Genomic DNA, 21,963 nt, shown 5'->3' on the forward strand with positions numbered 1-21,963 from the left:
GTGGGTCGCTAGTGGCCAAATACCACCAAAGTACTAAGAAGAAGAAGAAGAAGAAGAAGAAGAAGAAGAAGAAGGAAAGAGTGTGGCAAAAGTTCCCACAAATCATTACACCAACATTTAATTGTTAGGGAGACAGTCAGGTGGATTTCAGTCAGTCATGCTATGATGAGGATTTGTTTTCTCCAGAACATGGTGCAGCTTTTTACTTGAACTACTGTCACCACTGTTTAGGGTCCAGATATACACCTCCACATCTTTCCATTTCATATACATATTTCACATCAATATTTGAGTGAAAGGTTGTGTTGAGTTCTTTGAAGCCTGAGAGTAATTTCAGATGTATTTTAAAAGTAAATGCTCTAAACATGTAGTTCAACTAGTAATTTACAATAATATAGATAAAAATCAAATTTTATCGTCGTACAGACCAATTGGTCCAAGTAGGGAGGAGAGAACTCTGTCCTTGGCTGAGTTTGCCCTGCCCATCTGCTGAAGATTTGCCTAGGAAAGCATCCACTATATAAAAGTAGCATTATAAGCAAACTTGAAGGCACAGGAATAGCTGAGAAGAAATTGGATGCATGTTTCCAACAGAGAGAAAATAATTTGGATAATTAAAGACTTTCCCTCCTCCTGCAAAACCAGAGAAAATTGTAGCATTGGGAGTCAGGGAAATGAGTAAGCAGCAACCCTTCAAAGAACCATAATGAGGATGTGCTGTCCCTCCATGAAATGCAATGTCCTATTGAGTCGGAAAGTCTTGTATATCACAACATACAAAGTTATTTTTCTCAGTTGAACAGTCAGCGTACACCCAGTCCAAGCTTAACTGCAGAAATTAATGTCAGTTCAACCAGGGGCTCCAGCTCATAGTCTCAGATTTGACTGAAATTCAGTACACTAATTCTACCGTGTGTGGAACACTCGTGTACAAAGTATTAGTTTCCCCTGCCAAGTAGTTCCAGAATTACGGCTTGTGAAAGAAGGTGGCGTGACCCGGAAATTGCAACCCGCATCTGGCAATCTATCTTCAGACCCAACTTTAGGTCTTGATAACTTTGGAAATATTCCACACAGTCCAGTGAAATTTTTACAACCCAGTAACATCCATTTAGGGAACACAATCCATGAATCAAAACACCAACAACCTATTTTTAAGGGAAAATTCCAAAATGTGATTAAAAAAAAGTAACATGTTAAAAGGTACATATTGTAGGTGCCCTCTATGCCAAATATAATTCACTCAAAAAGGGTATAAATTTTTTGTGGTAGGCTTAATGTGGCCTAAACACACACAGAACTCATCTTGCCCATATCAGTCACAAAAACTGAGTTACATGCACACGAAAATGCAAAAAATTGAAAAATTACCTGAAAAACGTGGATTTTCGAAGTGTGGTAGCACAAAAGGGCAAGTGGTATCAAAGTTAAATTTCACACACTGCATAAGTAGACCATAATGATATATATCTCAAACTTTCAATATGTTATTGCTAGACATTTGTGTACAATGGAAGTTGACATACGTATTTGGTGATGTGGCCATTGTTCCACAACACAACTTTGTAAAAAACATCGTAAACTGTTCTGCCTCTTCTTATCCTCTCCCACAACTGTTTAATCACTAAGCAACAACATGTAGATAGATTAACACAACCTATCATTGTTTACTGCACCTTAACTGCTAAAAACCAATTGATTGTGCTTCGAACAGAAGTTCTCCCACACTTTAGCTAATGTACATTAAGTGGCAAATTGTACTGTCTTCCTGACACTGTGGTAGGAACTGGAACTGTCATAAGAATATGTTCAAAAGGAGTCCAACACCTGTCTGCCAAATGTGGCCAATGAAATGATCTTGCTGGTCCTGCTGGTGCCATGACTTAGCTGAAGGCTATGCTAACTATCGTCTCGGCAAATGAGAGCGTATTGGTCAGTGAACTGTAGCTAGCTACGTCGGCTGTACAACTGGGACGAGTGCCAGGACGTCTCTCTAGACCTGCCGTGTGGTGGCGCTCGGTCTGCTATCACTGATAGTGGCGACACGCGGGTCCGTCGTATACTAATGGACCGCGGCCGATTTAAAGGCTACCACCTAGCAAGTGTGGTGTCTGGCGGTGACACCACAGATTTCACCCCATCTTTCCAAACATAGAATGATTGTATGCCAGAGATATTTTTCTGTACCCAGGCAAATAATTGAAGAGGTGTTAGAATGTGACCTTCTGTAGGGTGCTGCAGACTAGCTCGTGATGCCATGCACTTAATGGCAATACCAATACCATCACATACATTTTTACCACGACTTACGAAAAAATTCCATTCTGCGTGAATCTGAAAATCATGGTAATGCCTGCATAAATTTTTGACATTTTTACAGTTTTTGTACTGACTAGGTGCCCCATCACTGAAGTATTTCGCTAAATGTATGTGAGGCAGCTCGTTTTTCACATATGCCATGACAGTGCGAATGTGGGTATGAACTGCAATGGCATCATGAATTAAACAGTCACTAAAAATGCACAGGTTCACGACAGACACATCACCTGATTCACCTCTATAGTAAATCGCAAATGGCTTGAGAGTTGCTTGACTGTTGTCCCAATGATATCCTTGGATGGCATCTTGAACTATAAATGCATAATTTTCTGAAAAGTATAGTATTACTATAATTTCATCTTGTTTCAAATTATCCTTACAAAACTGGAGATAAGCAGACTGTACGGTTGCTGTGTGTGGTCAGTTTGTCCGTTTTTTGACAACACATTTCAACAAAATCTTCCACTGTACTTTGCTTTGTTTCAAGACTTGTGCGATCCATGTGTGTCCATTGTTTATAAGAAGAAAGTTCGTCGTCATCCATAAGGAGTTCACCATACAGTTTGTTATTCATGTGTTCTGCAAGATTTGCCTTACCAGGACACTTTTCACACCTGTGTATCATGCACTGGTAGGAACTGATGTCACACACTAGCAGCTTCATTGCACCTTTGTAATCCAGACCAGAATCCTTTATAGCAGCAAACATCAGCTTAGCATTTTGATGGGTCTCGCATACACAAACTTTGTGTGTGCACCTTGAACTTATAGGCACTACCCATTTTGGCTGAAGATTGAAAAAAATATGATAAACCTACTTTGGTATTGGGATACTTTTCCTTGAATTCTACATATAGTTCTGATATGTTGCATAGCAACAGTCTTTTTTGCATCTGTACACGTACATTTCCCATTTTCACCATTACATAGTCTTTTTTTTTCCAGGCATTATTCAGCTGTAGTCATTATTTTCGTAAAACTCTGACACTAGCACCTTTATTTCTGAACTCAATTGCTTACACTGAGCCTGTTGAAGTTGTGGAAGCACTCCTTGGGTTGCTCTTATTTTCCTAGCTTGCCTTACCATATATGTAGAAACATTGAATTCCTTTGCAGTATAGTCAATAGACTAGCTGGAAGGTGCAAGGGTAAGAATAGCTACTTTTTTCTGGCGTGTGGATATGGCACATTTTTCTTTCAAATCATGCAAAATTTTGTCCAAATCGGAGCATTTCTGGCATGATTTCTGTTCCTTTGGGTCAAATAGTTCTTCCTCTTCCACCATTAGTGTGTTAGCTATTTTGTGTTTTAATTCCATTTGAGCTTCTTGTAGTTTTCTTCTACCATAGCTGGGCCTCTCTCTTTTCCCAACTTTGTGTGTCTTCATGGGAGACAAACCAAGAGCAGTCACTGAAGTATTTAATTGCTCATCCGCTGTGGTTGTAGGTGGCTGATACTCTTCGTCACTCTTGTGTAAATTATCAGAACATTCATTTTTTTAGCAGTGTAACACACCTGGAACATAACTTTTGTCCTGGTTTCATGTTAAGTCCCATTCACTGATTCACTTTGAATACTGATTTTATATCAATTCACTGTCTTCTTATGAATCCGAAATGGATCAAAACAACTTCTTTGTAGGAAAGAATACTTATCCAGAAACACTTTCATACGATGATAACAAACACTAAAGTTTCCAGGAACTGTACTTCTTGTGCCCACATGGTGTATCCCAGATCTCCATAGCAACAAATCGTGGTCTGATTCATCCAGATCATCCAGTACAAAGTGACTGCCACATTTTGTTCCATATGTTGTTTTATGACATTCAGATGCGTGAGCTCTACCAATATTTCAACTTGTTTGAACAAAAGCAACACTAGTACACTTTTCTACCTCCATACTGACTTTCCATAACAGTACTGACCAGTCTGAACGAGAATCATAAAAACATGAGTAACCTGTAATTGTTGCTTGTTTCCTTTGTTGTTCCTGTCTAACAATGGCCCATTCTGTCCCTGAAAACTACCATTGTTTAACTTTCTGTTGCCTAATGGTTCCCAACTATTGCTGCAGCTTTATCTGAAACAAGCTGTCTGCATCATCACTATTATTTGCTGAATCGTGTTAAAAGAAACATAACCAAATACATATCTGTCAGCCTTTATTGTACACAAATGCCTTGCAATAACAAGTTGAAATTTTTCCACATATTATATAGTGGTCTACTTACGCAGTTTGGCTTCAATATCACTTGTCCCTTTTGTGCTACCACACTTACAAAATCCATGTTTTTCAGGTAATTTTTCAAATTTTTGTATTTTCGTGTGCATGTAACTCTGTTTTTGTGACTGATATGGGCAATATGAGATCTGTGTGTGTTTAGGCCACATTAAGCCTACCACAAAAAAATTATACCCTTTTTGAGTGAGTTATATTTGGCATAGGGGGCACCTACAATCTGTACCTTTTAATGTATTACATTTTTTAATCACATTTTGGAATTTTTTATTTTCCCTCCGAAATATGTTGTTGGTGTTTTGATTCATGGAGTGTGTTCTCTAAGTGGATGTTACTGGGTTGTAAAAATTTCATTGGATTGTGCGGAATAGTTCCAAAGTTATTAAGACCTGAAGTTGGGTCTGAAGATAGATTGCCAGATACGGGTTGCAATTTCAGGGTCACGCCACCTTCTTTCACAAACCATAATTCTGGAACTAATTGGCAGGGGAATTTAAAATTTTGTACACGAGTGTTCCACACTTGGTAGCATTGGTGTGCTAAATTTCAGTCAAATGTGAGACTATCAGCTGGAACATTTTCTCAAATTGGTTGATTTGAAATGGAATGACCCAAATCAAAGGAGACCCACACATAGTCCATAGAATGTGCTGAGCATAAAAGAATGCACAAGCCGAAAACAGTTTGCTGATCAGAGCGCTGTCTGTGGTGCATGTAGACATGCTGCTGGGTACTACTGAGGCAAAGAGACTGATCTGGTTTGCTTCCAGCTGCGAGCCATGTGATTTGGTGGCAGTGGTACTGGTGTGAGGCTGGAGGAACCCATGAGTGCAGTGTATCTTGCAGGCTGAAATCAGATGTCAGTCTGTTTGTCAGGTAAAAGTACAGGATCCTTCTCATCCCTAACTTACCCATAGTCTGCAATTCTGTGATATGGCTGCTGCTTAGGAGGAGAGGTTTGGGTTGAACATGTATTGCGCTGGTAGTTTTTCAACTTTGTCCCCTATAAGAATAGGATGGAGACCACTGTGGTTTGAGCCTGCAACTTCTTCCGTTGGATCCCAGATAACACCCCATGAGTCAGCCTAGCATTTCAGCAGCATTTGACAATCCAGATGTTGTGCTGTGATGCTGATGGAAACGGCTGATGATGCTAGGAAATGCTCTCTGTAATTGAGAGATTGATTATGAAAGGTTGCTGGGTAATCATGGCTGTTGTTATTTTGGTAGCAGACCATGGTTTGTCCAGTGGCGTAGAATGTAAAAAGCCGACTGCCATGACTCCCAAGGATATTTACAGGTATCCAATCTGACAAATGTCCATGTATGTGGGGCAGACCTCGGGGGTTGGACTCTCCTGGAACTCCAGCATGTATGCAGCTGACTGGTGGAGGGCCAGCAGCATAATTCATGGAGGATTTCCACATTTTTCTAACTCTGTATGGGAATAGACATATAAATATTTGGGAACACTGCGAGTACCAGAAAAGTTAATACGAACATGGTCCCAAGGTTGTTGAGGCTTCAGCCGTGGAGAACATGATTGCTGCTCTAAGAGCAAGCCAGACTTGCATGTCTAATCTTTATGTATCTTGGCAAGTGTATATGATGTTGAGTCTTCATTTGTGAAAAACGATTAGGCCATTTGTGATAGTTCTAATACGTGTAGTCTTAGAAAGTGTGATATGACTGCGTCTCTATACATTATTTGGTAATGTAGGGCAAAAAATTTTCCAAAGGTGTAAAATTTTCACTCTCTGTGGTTACAAGAAATGTTTTCTATTTGTGAGTAATTTGTTTGTGCTGCCATTAGTTTCTGAAGCAAACATGATGACCTGCTGGTGCTGTTGGCATCTTTGTGTGGAAGTATACCCTGTGATGCGTGTATCATCTGTCTTTAAAGAAGCTAGATGGACACATAGTCTATTTTGGAAGTAATGTCAACATCTGGATTGCCTTTTCTTACACTCACTAATCCATTCATATTTAATGGTCTTTCACAATAATTTTTTAAAAAGAAAGTTAAAGTTTAGCAACCTTTGAAATAAATTTTTCATCAAAGAATTGCCACAGTAGTGTTATTTAGACAGTTAATACATTTGCAGTGTCACTTCGTAAGTTGCTGGAGGTGTCTGTGAAATGTAGCTGCACCCCCCCCCCCCCCCCCCCCAAAAAAAAGAAAGAGGGAACCACCTTCAGTTCATTTATTAACAGTGATTTCACAATCACTGAATACATGTTATTGATTTAATGACCTTTTGAGTTTTGAGTCATCCAGATCTGCATTCAGTGTGTTGCAGAGGGTAAGTGGTCAGGCATGGAAAAGCCTGGTGTGGTTTTTTTTTTTTTTTTTTAAGAGAGTGTTATGCGGTCTGCGTTTTCTACTGCAAACATAAGATTTGGCTCAAATAGTGATGTTTATTCTTCACATAAATCATCTGGATTGTTGAAAGAAATTGCTTGTGAGGTTATGCTGATTGGATCCAGAATTTAGGTCCAAAAGCATGGAGGAAATGTTTCTCAGCTAAAAATACATTCTGTTTTAGAGGATGTTGCAACAAACAGATGTAATATGCTATTGAATTTTTTGTATGTTGTTACTGTGACTTGTCTATTTAATTAAATTTCATCTTGCATCTGATGCAAACCTACGTGCACATAAGTCCCATTATTAATGAGTGAAACATCTGCACCTGGATATATCTGGGAATTCACTGGAGTATCTAGCATCACAAGTGAATGCATTAGCTTCTGTGAGATGAATACAACCTAGTTATCCCATCACAGCTGCAATGTGGTGACACTGGAGACCTTTGATACTGACACATGCATGTTGTTGCATTACATCTCACTTGTGGCAAAAAGTATGCTATGTCCCAGTGATGACCATTGTGACCATTTTCATTGCAGTATGATTGGAAACATTCTGGGCAAGCCAAAGAGGTTGAAATTCATTGTCTAGCTCCAAGTGTTACTAATGATCTCTTTAAAAGCTATCAGAATTGTATTGGCCAGTGGATATAGACAGGCTTTGAAGATTAGGATTAGGGTGGTGGTGGTGGTGGTGGTGGTGTGGTGGTGGTGGTGGTGGCGGCGGCGGCTAACATTCTCTTTACTTTGTTTCCACGGTAACTCCTGTAGTTCTGCAACATCCATTTCATTCAGAAATGCATTTTGAGCTGCCTGAACTATTTCAAGTATTAACACAAAAGTCACTTATTACGGACTTTACATCTGAATATTTACGGGCTGGATTTTCACTGTAGAATTCACAGTGTGTGAGTGATTGAGGTGCCCTTTCTTGACACAATAAAAACTTAATCATGTCACTTAAAAACTCAGTTCTTCAGACCAAAAACTGAATGACACACTACTCATCTCTGTAAATGGCAAACTACAGGGGAATGATACGGGGTTAAAAGTACAATGAAGTTCAAAGCTTGGAGTTCGAAAAGGAAACAAAAGTGTGTTGCAATGCTGGATAGTTACTGTACATGTTTGAAAGTGGATATGGAGGGGGCTGTGATATGCATCTCAGTCTTCTGGTTCTTTATGGAGTGTTTCAAATGCAGGAGCCAGTGCCAGATGTACCATCAAGTGCTGACTTAAGAGTTGCATAAGTTGTTGTAACAACTGAAATTGTTCCTGATGTTCTCGTCACTCTTTTGTGTTTGCTGTTCCGTACAGACCTCTGCTCTTGGTGTTCTATTGCTGCATTTTCCATAATATTTAATAATTCTGGGCACATAGCACATTGTAATTTGCTGCATATAGTGAAATGCATGTGAAAAAATTTTGCCATTGCCAGTGTATTGTGCAGATAGTATCTCCAGTGGGGTGTGACATGCACACCCATTCATATGTCAGTTCAGCATTAGCATCTGAACAGATCATCATCATCATAATAGTAAACATAATCCACTTCCCGTGGTGTATCTTATTTGGCAGTATGAACTCTCTCCCTGGGACAAACAACAGAACAACTTAGAATGAGAATAAGGGGAAGTGTGAATTACCTGAAAGGGAAGAGAAAAGCCCATATTACGCCACGAACCTGAGGTGTGTACATCTCTCCAGCAGCAGCCCAAGTGTACATATTTGGGAGTGCAGCCTGGTTAACATCAGCCAATTGGACAATACATGTGGGATATTCGTGGCATGAATTTGTGCATGCACGTCAGTCAGCAACAATGTGCAAAACTCAAAGGGGAATGTCTGATTACTTACAAAGTCATTCATTTTAATTAAAATTTTGAGAGAGATTAAGGTTCCTATTTATTATTCAGTAACTGTTATTCTCTTATATAGCTATCACGAAATTGTTATTACTGTTCTGACTTTTTGGCTCAACTGTTTGTCTTACATTTATTTATTTATTTGTGTGCTATTTCTTTTAGTCTCTTATCTACATACAAGGTGAATACATGAATTGCCAATAAATATAGATCATATTGTTTTAACATAATTGCGGATGTTCTAGTATAACCAAGCATTTTGTTGTTTTGGGGGAGGGAGGTTACATTAAATATCTAAATTAAAAAGATGTTTTAAAAAATACTTGTTCAGACAAGCATATGTTTATCTGAAGTCATGTTTATACATCATTTTACACATGGAGGATGCATTTGATTTTGGAGCTGTTTCCCTATTGGTGTCTGTAACCCATAGGATTAGGGCAGAATGACAGTGAGCAAAAGCCAGATGTTGCCAGACTGAATCCTAGGTGGGAAGAAGGAACAGAAACAACATCATATTGTTGCGTCCTGCCTACTCGTGAAATAAGGGGTGCCTAGGAAACCTGCTTTCCCGGATTGATAGACAACAATTCAAGCAAATTGTATTTATGAATTTTATGTACAGAAAATAAATGATAGTATTTAACTTTAGGAGTTTACAGTGGTGTGTCGCAAGCAATTGGCGACAGTCAAATAAGAAGTTTCTTCAGTATATACAATTCCTAATACAAGTGAAACAATACAGTTCATAAGTCGCTGCTGTAGCATTTGTAAAATGGCTAGTTCTGCACTTGGCTGCAGCCCAGTGGAATGAGACTTACGTTCTCTATGCCTAGAGGCCACTGCTGCCTTAGTGTTGTCGTAGGGGGGGGGGGGGGGGGTGTCGGTCAGTGTGCTATTGGCTGATGATGTCATCTCACAGCCCTCTCTGCTCTAACGTTCTTGACCATCGTGCCGCCGCTTGACATTGCGCTGGAACATTCCTGCCTGCCCCCCCCCCCCCCCCCCCCCCCCCAAAGTGATGGACCGTCGACGTATGGAGAGTGAAATAACGGCGGGGGAGGCAGGAGTTTTGATGCTGTGCTGGACTGGAAGTTGTGGCTGCAGGGGATGCCAGGCTTCCAGTCATATCACACCATTCGGCCTTCGCGCTGAGAGAAAATGACCAGAATGGTATGCATCCACCTACTGAGGCCCATAACCAGATGTCAAAGGCGTCGGCTGCTGTGACGTGGCCGGGTCCAGTTCCATTGGTAGGATGAGAGGAGATGGAGGAGGTGAAGGCTCAGTCCCCATGGGGTCATCTTGTGGTGTGGTGATGACACTCTATGGTGGCTGCTGTGGCCATGCTGTCCTTGGGATCCTTGAATCTGGGGGAGAGACACAGAAGGATCACCGTGCACATAATAGTGGCGAATTTGATTGTGATGTCGACATTGCAATCCGTTGGGGCCTGAAATGATATACATGCATGCGCCAAGTCGACGAACGATCTTGCGTCACACCCTTCATGTGCTGCCACTAAAAACCCAGTAAAACACAATATCATGCAGCGTGAAGCAATACTTGCGGCCTTCCTTCGGCACCGGATGCTGAGGAGGGTGGAGCAGATGGAGCAGTGTCCAGTGGCGGCGGCTATGAAGCATTTCTGCCGGCGATGGCCCATCTTGTGGATGCAAACGATAGGAGGCGAGAAAGAGTTGCAATGCTTGATTCCTGGTGTGTGTGGTACGAAGTTTGGCCATCTGCTGCTTGAAGATTCTGACAAAACGTTCCGCTTCGCAATTTGACTGTGGATGGAATGGTGCACTAGTTAGGTGCTGTATGCCATTGCATTCACAAAATGTTTCAAATTCATTTGATGTGAACTGAGGCCATTGTCCGGCACTATAACTTCAGGCGAACCTTTTAAGCAAAAAATAGGGGGCAACGCCTGAATTGTGCTACGTGACGTTGTCAAGTTCATTGACGCAGCAGAAGGAAATTTGCTATGCGAGTCTACCACAATCAATCAGCGAGTGTTCCAAAAAGGTCCCGCAAAGTCTATATGCACACATTGCCATGGTGATTGCGACTTAGGCCAAGCAGAGGACTTTAGTGACGTCATCTGCTCTGTTTGGGTGGCCATACCCTGCCAAGTACTGTGTCGACGCACTAACTGTTTCATATGAACAATCCCCCAGTGTCCTTGGTGAAGTAACTGCAGCACTTCTTTTTTCAAAGCTTTAGGGATCGACACATGTGACTGTCCACTGTCGTTTTGTACAAGAATCGCACCTTGCTGTGTAGCGAGCCTAGCCGACGTGCAAAGTATCGGTTCACTACAGAGTTCTTAATGCAATGCAATGAGCGAGGCCAAGATATATGAACATAATTTAGCAAAATGTTCAAATCTGTATCAGCTCCTGTGGCCTGTGCAATTTTCTGATAGTTCAGAGGAAAGGATTGAAGCAATTCAGAGTCCTGAGCATCAATGTGACAAGAAGATGCAGCAGAAGCATCAAAGTCTGTATCAGGGCCAATCGGGAGACGTGAAAGTGCGTCTGCATTACCATGTTCAGCTGTCGGAGTGATACACTATCTCGTATTGGTATTGAGACAACAACAAATCTCATCGTTGCAATTTTTGGGCAGTTCGTATAGGAACCGTCTTCGTCGAACGAAACAAGGGCTGCAATGGCATGTGATCTGTTACTAAATATAATTTTCTGCAATAAAAATAGTGGTGGAATTTGGTGACACCATACACAATAGCCACTGCCTCGTTCTCTGTTTTTGAATAGTTACACTGAGCTTTGGCAATACTTTTTATGCAAAAGCAATAGGCCTGTCTTTATCACCATTTCTGTGTGAAAGCACTGCACCAATTCCATAAGAAGAAGCATCAACTTGCAACACAACTGGTTTGTCAGGAGCAAAGTGAACTAAGCAGCGATCACTGAGCAATGCATCGTTTAAGTTTTTGAAAAGCTTCTCGGCACTCAGCTGTCCCAGGAAAGGGACATTCTTGTGACATAAGCGATGCAATGGAGTTGCCATTTGTGCAACTTTTGGTATGAACCGAATATAATAATTCATTTTCCCTACAACTGACCGTAATTCTGTGAGATTGTGAGGAACTGGCAAATCTCGTATGGCTAACAAATGTGACGGGTGAGGATGTACACCTTGACTGTTTATGACATGACCAGTGACCAAGATAGTGCAACTCAGGTTAAAAAAAGTCACACTTGTCCCATCTACACTTGTGCCGTGCATCAGATAACACATGAAACAAAGCACACAAATTTTCAATGTTTTCTTCAAGTGCACAACCTGCTATGACAATATCATCCAAATAGTTTGAACAGTTTGGTATCTAAGCAGCCAGCTGTTCCAAATACCATAGAAAAATGGCAGGTGCGAAAGCACTGCTAAAAGGCAAATGCAAATATTTAAACATGGCTAGATGAGTGTTCAAGAACACACACTTTTTGAGATTCTGCATTGAGTGGTTTTTGAAGATCTGCGTCATGGAAATCAATTTTCAAAAAGTAATGACCAGCACCTAATCGGTCTTGAGATGCTCTGGGCATGCAAGGGATATGTATCAATCACAATTTTTGGATCAACACAGGGGTGAATGTGACTTGAAGGGTTGGGGAGTAAACCAGTGGACTTGCCCATTGACTAGCTTGTATGGGCCCAATAGCTCCACAATCTTCAAATGCTTTAAGTTCAACAGCAACTTTATCCCGTAATGCAATGGGAACAGATTTGGTCGGGCAAAATTTTGGTTGAGCTTTGTCTTTCAGAGTAATGTGTGCAAAAAACATTGTTAGCCTTGCCTAAACCTTCAGAGAAGAGTTCCGGGAATTCTTTAAACAAGCTGTCTACACTGTCTTTTGTATTGAATGCAGACACAGACAACACATTGTCCTGAATGTGTAAGCCAAACAAATCAAAAGAATCAGGGCCACATATGTTCTCACAATTGTGTGATTGTTGCGCAGTGAAAGTCACAGTTCGTGTATGGGAGCGATACATAGCAGGCAAAGTACATGTTCTGAGAATGGGAATGTCTTGTCCATTATAAGCCGTCAGGTGCGTGCTAGTTTGACAGGCATGGGGAGCCTAACAGGTCACTTGTGTTACTATTCAGCAATGTAACAGAGGCACCCATGTCCAACTGAAATTTCACACGTTTTCCACCAATATGCAAAGGTACAAAAAGTTTGTTGGACTGGCATAGCACTGAAGACACAGTTTGCTTGCTAGTTTTGCTAGTGCCTGTTGGAGGCTTTGAATGCACTGTATTGATTACATGGGCCTTGTGACTTGATTTTTGTGAGTGGGCCAAATTCTTACGTTGTACCATTGCAAACATATGGGTTGTATGTGTCCATTCTTGCTACAAGCGTAACTCTGTGCTTCTCAGGATGGACAGTCATGGCAATTGTGCCATGAATAGCACTGCAGACATGAATTAATTCAGTTCACATGTGTAGAGAGCTGCTTACACTGTGAGAGAATTGTTTACATGGTGTGGTGCATGCAAACTGCCACTGCCTAGTGGGCCAGTCACAAGCGAGGGACTCGAACCGAAAAATTGCTGGCTGCTCAATTGATCAACCGGCACAGTACCTGAATCGTACTGATCTAGTATTTGAACTACATGCTGACAGGATGGTCCCAGACTGTTTCAAAATTTGTTCTTCAAGTCTGACATCAGTTACATTGTACACGATCGCATCACGCAACATCACATCTGAAAATAAAGCACCACGAGCACATTTCAATTTGCATTTCTTCGTCAGACAGACCCTGCAAAATCTGTTACCCGCTTGCGATAAGTTTGTTCTGACCGTTTCTTGCAATTAAAGAATTGATACCTAGCTGCTACCACACTCATTTGTTAGTCATAGTTAGCGACTCTACAACCTGATCATACAAAAGTTCACTCAAAGTGGCGTTAGGAAATAGCTTCTGAATGAGTCTGAACACTGCACTTCCTACCGTGGACAGGAAATAGGGAAGTTTCACAGTACCTGGTACGTTGTGACCAAGTATGTTGGTTTCAAACTGTTGCAACCACTCGAGCCATTCCTCTTCTTGTTGATGAAACTGACGAAAAGGCCGTTTAGCACTTGGAGCTGCTGTAGGTGGCTGCTGTAGTGCATTCATTTGATTTGCCAGGAGCTGTTGGACCGTATTGAGTAATGATGCAATCTGTTGCATCTGAAACTGAAACATCTGTGTTAGCTGCATTGCATCTATCACTTGCATCTGAGGCGCCTGTGCAGGGGATGGGTGAGGTGAGTAGCTCATATAGTAGGATACAAAGGCAAGCAAGAAAAAGAAATACAAAAGCAAAGAAAATTTCTGCAATGCCCACCTGAAAACACTGATTAGCAAAAACACTATAAGAGATTGTTAAAGCAAGTAAATACATCCCTGCAAAGAGAAACAAATGTAGAATTAAGGCACCAGCAGAACACAAAAGAAAATTTCCGTGGCCATGAGTTGCAGGTTTTTTTTTTTTTTTGAAGGCACATTGCCAGTGTTGTGCCCTGCTTACTCATGAAATTAGGGATGCCTAGGAGATCTGCTTTCTGGGAGTGCTAGACAAGAAGTCAAGCAAATCGTATCAATGAATTATATTTACAGAAAATAAATGACAAAACTTAACTACGGGAATTTATAATGGTGTGTCACAAGCAATTGGTGACAGTCAAATAAGAAGTCGCTTCAATGTATACAATTCCTAATACAGGTGAAACTTTATAAGTGGCTGCTGTGGCATTCGTAGAATGGCTATTCTTCCATTGGGCTGCAGGTAGGCAGAGTGGCACTTATGTTCTCTTCGCCTAGAGGCCGCTGCTGTCTTGGTGTTCTCTTAGAGTGGAGCCGGTCAGCATACTATTGGTTGACGTTGTCTCACAGCCCTCTGTGCTCCAATGTTCTTGACTGTCATGCAGGTGCTTGACGTTATGCCGGTAATGAAGTAATTGAGCTCCCATAGATCCACAGGAATTTTGGAACTTCGTGAGAGTGTACATCTCTTGTATTGACAAGCTGCTGTCGATGATACTGGAAGGGATTTATTAAAGTGACACAGTAATATGAGGCAATTTCACTTATTTGGAAATAAGAATTAAATCACTTATTTATTCATTTGGTAACTTTCTCAGCAACTATTGCCAGTTTATCCTGCCTGGCATGCCGAAATAAAGCAAAATGTACGATCATAAACGTTTGTCGATTAAGGTGCTACGTATACATATGAGACATCACACATGTAAAGTAATACATACATTTACTCAGAAATAATCAACCCTGAGTGTACCTTATTATGATACCGTGGGTTGGGAGGATCACCTTTTGTCACTATATGTTTGGATTAGGAGACTTAATGCTTGTTTGTTTGACTCCATTACTAGAACATGGAGCAGTCAGTACAAAGAATGCTTTTTGCAAACAGCATGTATAAAAAATAATGTGTGCTGTGAAAATACTGTTTTTGTTTAGTTACTACATTTGTGAAAATTTACCCATTAAAATGTGTGCAAACGCTCCAATATGAAAACCTACAGAGATCAACAATGATAGTAAACAATAAGAAGCAGAAAGCAGACTTGGAGTACCCCTTCTGTAGATGCTCATTACTGCCATCAGGTGCGCATGCGCGGGTTCCTAGGAGTGTCGAACTGCTGTCTATTTTTGAGTACGGGTAATGTGTCTGCTAATTCTTTCAGTTCCACCAGTTCTACCACCAGATGGCAGTTGCTGTATACCTGCTTTATTTGTGGGGGGATCATCATGTAATACCCCCCTTCAAGGAGGAACAGGGATACAACACACATGCATTCTGTTGCCACAGTATTCAGTGCTCTTATCCAATAGATTTCTGAACTCTCAGCATTGTCCTATAGTTCTCCATAGAGTACTGCTGACTAAGAAAATTGCAACCGAGGTGGCTATTTTATTGTAAATGCTTCTACCTTAGATCCTCGTCCTAGGTCCAAGTACTGCCTCATGTAGCCTTTACCAAAGCTTCAGGTTATCCTGACAAAGACTGTTAAGTTCATTGTATTTGAATTCACCCAACTTTAAATATTTGAGCGTGTGCGCGCACGCGTGCACTCCTACGCACTTACACACATTTCTAAGAACAAAACTTCTAAAGCTAAACTGGAATGTTGGTCATTTCTACATTTAAAAAAATTGTAAACTAACAATACTGGAGGAGCTGTTTTGAAATAATGGAATAACTGATGTGCAGTGAAAAGTGTGATGGTACTACCAGTGAAATATGTAATTAACTGCAGTGAACTCTTGGTTAAAATAATGTGGCTATTTTGGATACTAACCAGGTTGCCGAACATTTTGGTTTGCAATTTATTTAGGGTAGTACAAGCATATAGAAACTGAAAAAAATTAATTTTCTCTTATACAAAAAATTAAGAAAGTTTAATGTTTACAGACACTTTGAGTAATTAAATAAATTATTATTTTTTATTTTTTTATTTATTTATTTATTTATTTATTATTTTTTTTTTTTTACAGCTGTTGGGCCACTGACACCACCAAAAGTAGGCACGTGGACTGTAAGTGATGGAAGTGTATCACCACCACCACCTTCACAGTCTGCACAACCTCCTGCTGCAGGGACTCCAATGATGAGTAGTGTTGCCAAAGTTGTACAACCTACTGCCACTGTGTCCAGTGTACCTGTGTGTGGGCCAAGTGAGTGACTTTTTATACTTTATGGTTATTCATCTCCACATCCGTCATATCTCTCATCCCCCCCCCCCTCTCTCTCTCTCTCTCTCTCTCTCTCTCTCTCTCTCTCTCTCTCTCTCTCTCTCTCTCTCCACACACACACACACGTACGTTTAAACAGTCATATGAGGTTATATTATAGTTTCAAGTTATTTGTGGTATTATTAATGTTTAACCTTCGTAAGTATGAATGTGCATTTTGAAGAGAAGCAAAAATAATTGGGTGTTCAATGGAGCACCCAAAAGTAAAGAGAATTTTTTTCTGGCAGTTGCTAGAACATTAGTTCTGAATTCTACTGCTAGATGTCTTCACTAGACACCATTTTGTATCAGTTGTCTTAGCAACGTTGGTATGGGAACTTTATTGTGGTCAATGTGATTGTTTTTGTAAGTGATTTTTCAATGTCAGTCAGTAAAATACCAGTGTGCTATCCATCTGGCTCTGTTCACTGTTACGGAAATCAGCAGCATAAACCATTGCAATGCTTCAGATGGATTATGGAAAGGAACATTTGAGCCAGATGAGGGTTTACAAGAGGTGTTCTTGTTTTAAAAGTGGCCAAACATCAATTAAAAATGAAGCACAACCAAGTTGTATCTAAACTTCAAGAATGGACAAAAACCATGTTGCGATAAGGTTTGATCATTATAGAATTATTGGTCAACTGGTGGAAATGGCGGGAATATCCAGGAGTTCATGCCAACAGATTTTAACTGAAGATTGGAAGTTGAAACGTATTGCAGTGAAACTCGTTCTCATTGTGCTATCTGACAACCACAGAGGCAGTCATTTATGCATATGCAGGGCATTGAAAGAACAGCCAGAAATTGATATGCATTTTGATGCAAAAGTCATAATAGCAGCCTACCACCAGAATAATAATAATAAAAATAATAATAATAATAATAATAACAATAATAACAATAATAATTTTTTTCCCTTTGTAACTGTTCTTCACAACATTGATTGGTTTCTTCTTCATTTAAAGTTGGAAGACTAGAAAATATGATCTGCATTCACACTATTTCACGTTCATCAGATATCTATTTCTTTGACTCTGGTTAACATTGAGGAAATGCCTTTTCTCATCAATAATCATTGTTGCAGTTCCATGGAATCCTAGTAAGAAATCCAAAGAGGACTGTTAACCTTAGAAGTCTATTACTTCTGAAGAAAAATTATTAATTGCTTAATTAAGTAATTATTCAGTACTGTGTATTATTCCGGGCGGGAAGGAGTGCCTGGTCCCCGGGAGAAGTTAAAAACAGTTAGTAGTGACAAAATAAATGCTGGCAGTTGCATCTGCAAAAATTGTCCTGCACAAATAATGAAGTTTGACTTTTTGTTTTGTCATAGCATGTTCTTATTGTTGAGTTGAACAGTAAAAGGAAGGCCAGTAAGAGAGAGAGGAGAGGGAAGAAGATACAATAACTTCAGTTCTAATGTTGTTAGTTCCTTTCTTATTCACACTGCCAACATGAATTAATTTATACCGTTTTGGTACATCTATAGAGTCTTAATCCACAACCATCATCTTGTTCACTAAATACAGAATATCAGTGCAGCTGTGACTTACCTTCTTCCAACAATGACAAGCTGAAGAAGTAGCACTTGCAAGGTTAAGGTTGGGACATTGGCCACATGACTTTCTCTTACAATGCATGGAGCTACCAATGTGTCAAAGATGTGGAACACAGCTGTTGAAACAAGACATTTTAATTGAATGTGCTTTATGTGATGACCTGAGGGCACACCTGGGTCTATTACAGGATGTGCCCTCTATTTTAACTGATAATGAGGCAGGTGTGGTTTGTGTTCTTAGGTTTTGTGTGATTTCGGTGCTCATTCCTAAAATATTGGGTGTGAAATTTTTAGTGTAGAACGAAGTGACTTCGCCACCCTTTGCTTCTGAGTAGTCACCCAGTGACAATAATCTGGTTCCCTTTTAAACAGGTATTTTATACTTGATTTTATCTGGTTGATACTTAATTAAGCAATTAATAATTTTTCTTCAGAAGTAACAGACTTCTAAGATTAACAGTCCTAAGCACTTGCTCTCTCCTGTTCAAATTTTCGGGTTGTCATTTATGAATTCTTTTAGTGAATAGTAACATTTCTGCACTAGTTTCTCGTATAAGGAATTTTTCACTTTGTTGTAAATTTTCATACCCATATAATGTGGAGTTTGAGCATAAAGTTTCAAACGGTGTTAACAAATACAATTTCAGTCTATTTTTCCGTGAAACTTCCTGGCAGATTAAAGCTGTGTGCCATACCTAGACTCGAACTCGGGACCTTTGCCTTTTGCGGAAAAGTGCTCTACCAACTGAGCTACCCAAGCACGACTCATGCCCCGTCCTCACAGCTTTACTTCCGCCAGTATTTTTCCATTCCTCTCTGTCTTCTGCAGTCCTCTGCTAATTGTAGCCTGTGACTTTCTTCAGTTCTTTACCCCAATGATTGCTTGGTGTGCCATGTGGTCTTGTCTTTCTCTGGGACTTTGATATTGCATTTGTCCATCCTCTGTCATTTCTTTGTGCAATGTGTTCTGCGCATTTCCATTTTAGAGCCTGTACCTATTCCACAACATTCCTAACTCCTATTATTGCTCTGAAGATATCTTCACTTCTTTCCCTATTTTTCATAATGAGACAGAGGAGTGACCTATCCATAGCTCTGTGAGCTGTTTGAATTTTTCTTTTGAAAAACTTATTTAGAATCCATGTTCCACAGTTGTGTTAGTATGGGAAGAACAGACTGTTCAAAGACAACCTTTTTAAAGTTAAAAATGGTTGTTTCTTCCATAAGCCCACCAATCTAGCTTGATTCGGCAAAAAATTTCAGGTTCTAAGCCTCCTTGGGTATTAATTAATTATCCCAGATAAACATTTTTCAGGTAGTTATTGTTAAATATTATTTGTTTTGCAGTTGCTCGCATGTTGCACGTGGTATTTGTTTTGGACAGATTTATATTAAGCTCCACTTTATTGAAACTCTTTGATAAATCCGTTACAGGGGATTGCAGTTGTATCATGTTCTTGTGTAGGACTGCCATATTGTCTGCATGTTTTAAGTTGGTGAGTCGTCTTCCATTTATTGTAGCTCTCCTTTCTTTCCTATTAATTTTAGACAAGGACTGCTATAAATAGTTTTGAGAATAGGTCACCCTACTTTACACCTCTTCCAATGGAAAATTCTCTCATGCGTTTTCCTGTACTGACAGAAGCCATTGAGGTATCACATATGTTATGTAATATGTTTATGTACATTATTCCCACACCTTGTTCGGTCAGTGCTTGTATAACAGCAGTGTGGCTGGCAGAATAAAAAGTCTTTTCAAAGTCCATAAATGCCATGCATAGAGGCATTTCGTATTCATTGGCTTTACTAATAATTACTTTATGCTATGTGTGTATGTGGTCACTTATGCCATTACCACTGCGGACTCCTGCTTGTTCTATGGGCTGTGCATTTTCCACATTAGTATTGATGTGATTTGTCAAGACTTTAGTAAAGACGACGTAGATAACAGGGAGTAAACTGATGGGATGGTAATTCTTAAAATTGTGAATACTTCCTTTTTTGTGTAAAAGATTATCTTTGCTTCATGGTACGGGCAGGTATACTGTCGTTTGTATACAAACAATAAAGATTTTAGCCAGATATTTTTGTGTTTCATCACTAGTAAGCTTAAGTGTTACAGTTGTTAGACCATCATGACTCCCTGCTTTGCCATACTGCATTTCATTTATAGCTTTTCTTATTTCCTTGGGAGAATTTCTGGAACTTCATCATTTTCATTTGCATAAGCTAGTGTTAATGGTTCATGCGTTTTTGGTGTGTGTGTGTGTGTGTGTGTGTGTGTGTGTGTGTGTGTGTGTGTGTGTGTGTGTGTGTGTGTGTTTTTTTTTTTTGAAACTTCTTGTATACTCCAGAATTTCTTCCTTATCTGTTGTGTGAACTTCATCACTGTCAATTGCTAGTATTAATTTTTTACCAATTGTACACCTTACATCTCCATTTATTCTCTAGTGCTAATTTTGTGGCTTTTTGTCATATCGTGTTGTATTTGCTTTTATTTTCTTCCTTATACACTGACTTAGTTCTTCATATTCTTTCTTGTCAAAAGTAATTTTAATTTTTTATCTCTCATCTCTCTGACAATAAGGCCCTACTGCCTTTTTGCCTTATGTAGGAAACACGTCCAATAAGATCGGTCGTATTTTATGGAAATACGATGTGAAATGTGTTTTCCGACCTCCATCTAAAGTTAGAGCACTTTTGAGTTCCGTTAAGGATGATCCTGGACTGCTTAAGGTGGGTGTATATCGTATTCCTTGTAGCTGCGGCATGGCATATATTGGTCAAACTATCAGGACCGTGGAGGACAGATGTACTGAGCATAAACGGCACACACGATTACAGCAGCCAAATAGATCTGCTGTTGCCGAACATTGCTTGCATACTGGTCACCCCATGTTATATAATAACACAGAGATATTGGCATGCACGTCCAGCTATTGGGACAGTGTCATTAGGGAGGCAGTTGAGATTAAATTAGCAAGCAACCTCGTTAACAGGGATGGAGGTTTCTGTTTAAACTCTGTTTGGAATCCAGCTCTCTCCCTTGTCAAAAAACAGAGGAACAGAGTCAATGCTGCCTCACCTGCGAATTCGTAGTCTCACTATCGATAGCTCTGACTTTGGTCATCTTTGGTGGCACTAGTGTTCTGTGTGTGTGTGTGTGTGTGTGTGTGTGTGTGTGTGTGTGTGTGTGTTATCTTTCCTGCTTCTGTCGGAGAACCGAGGTATTAGAGGTATTAAATTTGCATGTACGCTGCCTGTCCGTTGCAGTTTGCCTTGAAAATGGCGGGGTGTTCTCCCGCCGAAATATCGGCGGTCGCTGAAAGTGTTACATCTACATCTACATTTATACTCCGCAAGCCACCCAACGGTGTGTGGCGGAGGGCACTTTACGTGCCACTGTCATTACCTCCCTTTCCTGTTCCAGTCGCGTATGGTTCGCGGGAAGAACGACTGTCTGAAAGCCTCCATGCGCGCTCTAATCTCTCTAATTTTACATTCGTGATCTCCTCGGGAGGTATAAGTAGGGGGAAGCAATATAATCGATACCTCATCCAGAAACGCACCCTCTCGAAACCTGGCGAGCAAGCTACACCGCGATGCAGAGCGCCTCTCTTGCAGAGTCTGCCACTTGAGTTTGCTAAACATCTCCGTAACGCTATCACGGTTACCAAATAACCCTGTGACGAAACGCGCCGCTCTTCTTTGGATCTTCTCTATCTCCTCCGTCAGACGGATCTGGTACGGATCCCACACTGATGAGCAATACTCAAGTATAGGTCGAACGAGTGTTTTGTAAGCCACCTCCTTTGTTGATGGACT

The 21,963-nt window shown here is 40.3% G+C and overlaps 1 protein-coding gene across 14 annotated transcripts in view; it reads left to right on the top strand.

Annotated features, from left to right (window-relative positions):
- Positions 1-21,963, top strand: part of LOC126469755 (CTTNBP2 N-terminal-like protein) — a 224,879-nt gene that overhangs the window by 116,111 nt on the left and 86,805 nt on the right. For all 14 annotated transcript variants that reach the window (XR_007586065.1, XM_050096970.1, XM_050096972.1 and 11 more), the window contains one exon: positions 16,341-16,520. Coding sequence is in view for 13 of the 14 variants with exons in the window: in XM_050096970.1 (XP_049952927.1) it covers positions 16,341-16,520 (180 nt within the window). In the remaining variant the exon portion in view is untranslated. The remainder of the gene's footprint in view (positions 1-16,340; positions 16,521-21,963) is intronic.

Source organism: Schistocerca serialis, chromosome 3 (assembly GCF_023864345.2).
Source record: "Schistocerca serialis cubense isolate TAMUIC-IGC-003099 chromosome 3, iqSchSeri2.2, whole genome shotgun sequence".
In the NCBI taxonomy this organism is placed as follows: Eukaryota; Metazoa; Arthropoda; class Insecta; order Orthoptera; family Acrididae; genus Schistocerca; species Schistocerca serialis.